Here is a 2,460-nt window from a genome sequence, read left to right as displayed (position 1 = left end):
GTGAGCATGGGGGCCCTTCTCCCACCGTCCTGGGGGACACAGCTGGGGGCTCTTGCATCACCTGGAGCTGCTGGGACCGGAGGTGGCTTCAGGTCCTCATGCTCCGTGTTCAGAAATGGGCAGGTGGGACAACGGGAGCAAGTGGCTCCTCCTGATGCCCACTTGGTCCTGCTTTTCCATCCCTCCCCAAGGGCAGGTGATGCCCTGCTGGGGACCCCTGGGCTTCACCAGTGGCCAGACGCTGTTCCCGTGGGCAGCGGACCCTCATGTCTCCTGCGCTAAAGGCAGCAGGGAGGGGACCTCAGCCCTTCCTCTGCTTCTCCTGCTGGGATTTTGCGAGTGGAGCTCACCCCCAGCTCTGAAAGCAAAGCAGCTCTGCAGGGCAGAGATGGAGCCCAGCAAACAACCCTTCTCTTTGCTGCAGGGCAGGAGGGAGGGGGGAACCATGAAGTCTGGCCCTACCACAGGTGTTTACCATGGGCTGTGTTCCTCCAGGCTACCACACATACTGCCACTATCTGAAAATCGAGGTCAGCCAGTCCCACCCGGTGATGAAAGCCTTTTGCTTGCTGCTTCTCCAGCTAGCCGGGCCAGAGGGGCCACCGGGGCTCCGGACCAGCAACGTGGAAGAAGGTGAGACTTTCCCACCACCAACCAGGGGGATGCATGGCCATCGCTGTGGGGTGGCATCGGGGTCTTCTCTGGGGGTTTGCTGCTCTTCTAGAGATGCTGTTGGTGCCTTGGGGTAAAGGGACCGCTGAGGGTTGTGGTTCTGCTGCTCCTTTCACCTTTACGCCACCTCCTCTATTTGGTGTGTGACCATCTCCATCCCAGGAGCTGCCACCGTTCCTGTGCAAGGACAGGACGGGGCTCATCTGCTTTCACCCCAGGGTGTAGATGGCATCTGGCCAGCCTCAGCGAGGGGGAACTGGGGCTGAAATCGTTCCCCCCTCCTGTCTCCTTTCAGGCATCCAGCTGATTCAACCCAAGAAGGTGCCGCCAAGCAGAGCCAGGTTCAAGCAGAGCCGAGCCCGGTGGTGGCTGGTCTACACACTCCTCAACAACCCCTCACTGACAGCTTGCCGGAAAACCGCCCTCTCCGGCCCCGCAGCTAATGGCACCCAGCTCAGCTCCCCCAAGCCCTGACCTCCAGAGAAACCCCCCACCTCTCTGCCTCCCACACATGCTCCCATCCCATCCCACCCCTGCCTCCTGTTGACTCTCCTCCCACACTGGCAGGAGTTTTGGGCACCTCTTGCCCCTCTCCAGCCTCTGATCCCTCTCCAGTGGCAATGGGGGCTGGTTTTTAGCTCTAGGTCTGTGCTTGAGCCCCTACCAAGGTCCAGAGGTGAAGACACGGCCAAGGCAAATGGGTCACCTCCAAGCCTGACCGAGATGGAGAGGAGTTGATGAGCCAAGCTAAACCCTTCAGGCATTTCAGAAACATTGTCTTAAGTGTCACTCCTGCAATGAGCTCACCAGTTCTCAACAGCTGCCTATCCAACATGTGGCAAGGCAGGCACAAGTCCCCAGCACCAGGGCAGTAGGGAGAGAGAGAGGAGGAGGGGGTGGATGTGCGGAGGGATTCTCAGCCTGACTGAGCACAAAGAGCTACCTGCATCTCGGCACGGTCTCCCTGCGGAGAAGGTCCCTGCTGCCAACCCCATCCTCAGCTTCTCACTTTCAGGTCTGATCCTGGCTCTCCTCGGGTGCTGTACCTAACCTTGGGATGCTTCTCCCCCCCCCATATTGTGAAGGCTGGAATCCCAGTCTGCTCTGGGCCATGAGGTTGCAGAGCCATTTGTTTTCCACTCCCTGTAACTCTTGTCCCTTTGGTGCTTCTTGCTGCCGCCCTGTTTTGTTTAAAGCCAGCGGTTCCCCAGGGCCAGTGACCCTCTGAGAGAGCTGAGCTTGAATCCATAGAAAGCAGTTTTACACCGCGCTTGGACGTGCTGAGTCGGGGAAGGTTAATAAATCACATACCTCATTCCTATGCTCGGGGTGTGCTTGGTCTCTTGACCATTCCCAAATAAGCTGGGCCTGGCAGGAGGTACACGAGGACTGTTGTAGTCATGTCTCTGGGTGATGGTTGGGACTGACCTTGCTCAGCAGAGGCTTTGTGGTAGATCTGCTTGACCTGGGGGTGATGGGACCAAATCTGTGATCCTTCTCCCCACCTTAGGGAAATTTTAACGCAAAGCTGGTCGGTTTGCTTTCCCATCAAAATGTTTGGCCCCTAAACCACAGCTCCCATGAAGGCTGGGAACTGAAACAGGACATTTTGTGGCTAAAGCACCAAAGGTAGGTGTCCAAGGTGTTGCTGGATCACCTCTTCCCATGATGTATCCCCTGAAAATCCTGCCTTCGGTGGCCGGAAGGATGCCCGGCATCAGCCCACCATTGCAGGTGGCAAGCAGGGCTCTTAAGTTGTACTGGTGGCTCCTTACTCTTCCATCTCAA

The 2,460-nt window shown here is 57.6% G+C and overlaps 1 protein-coding gene across 1 annotated transcript in view; it reads left to right on the top strand.

Annotated features, from left to right (window-relative positions):
* The window catches only part of STRA6 (stimulated by retinoic acid 6), an 11,362-nt gene extending 10,216 nt beyond the window's left edge, over positions 1 to 1,146 (top strand). Inside the window, exons 16-17 of the mRNA XM_009330080.1 lie at positions 482 to 633; positions 968 to 1,146. Of these exons, the coding sequence (XP_009328355.1) occupies positions 482 to 633; positions 968 to 1,146 (331 nt within the window). The remainder of the gene's footprint in view (positions 1 to 481; positions 634 to 967) is intronic.
* Positions 1,147 to 2,460: the final 1,314 nt, after the last annotated feature.

Source organism: Pygoscelis adeliae, unplaced genomic scaffold (genome assembly GCF_000699105.1).
Source record: "Pygoscelis adeliae isolate BGI_AS28 unplaced genomic scaffold, ASM69910v1 Scaffold298, whole genome shotgun sequence".
In the NCBI taxonomy this organism is placed as follows: Eukaryota; Metazoa; Chordata; class Aves; order Sphenisciformes; family Spheniscidae; genus Pygoscelis; species Pygoscelis adeliae.
The sequence above is the reverse complement of the archived record's forward strand: the minus strand, read 5'-3'. Positions and strand labels throughout refer to the sequence as shown.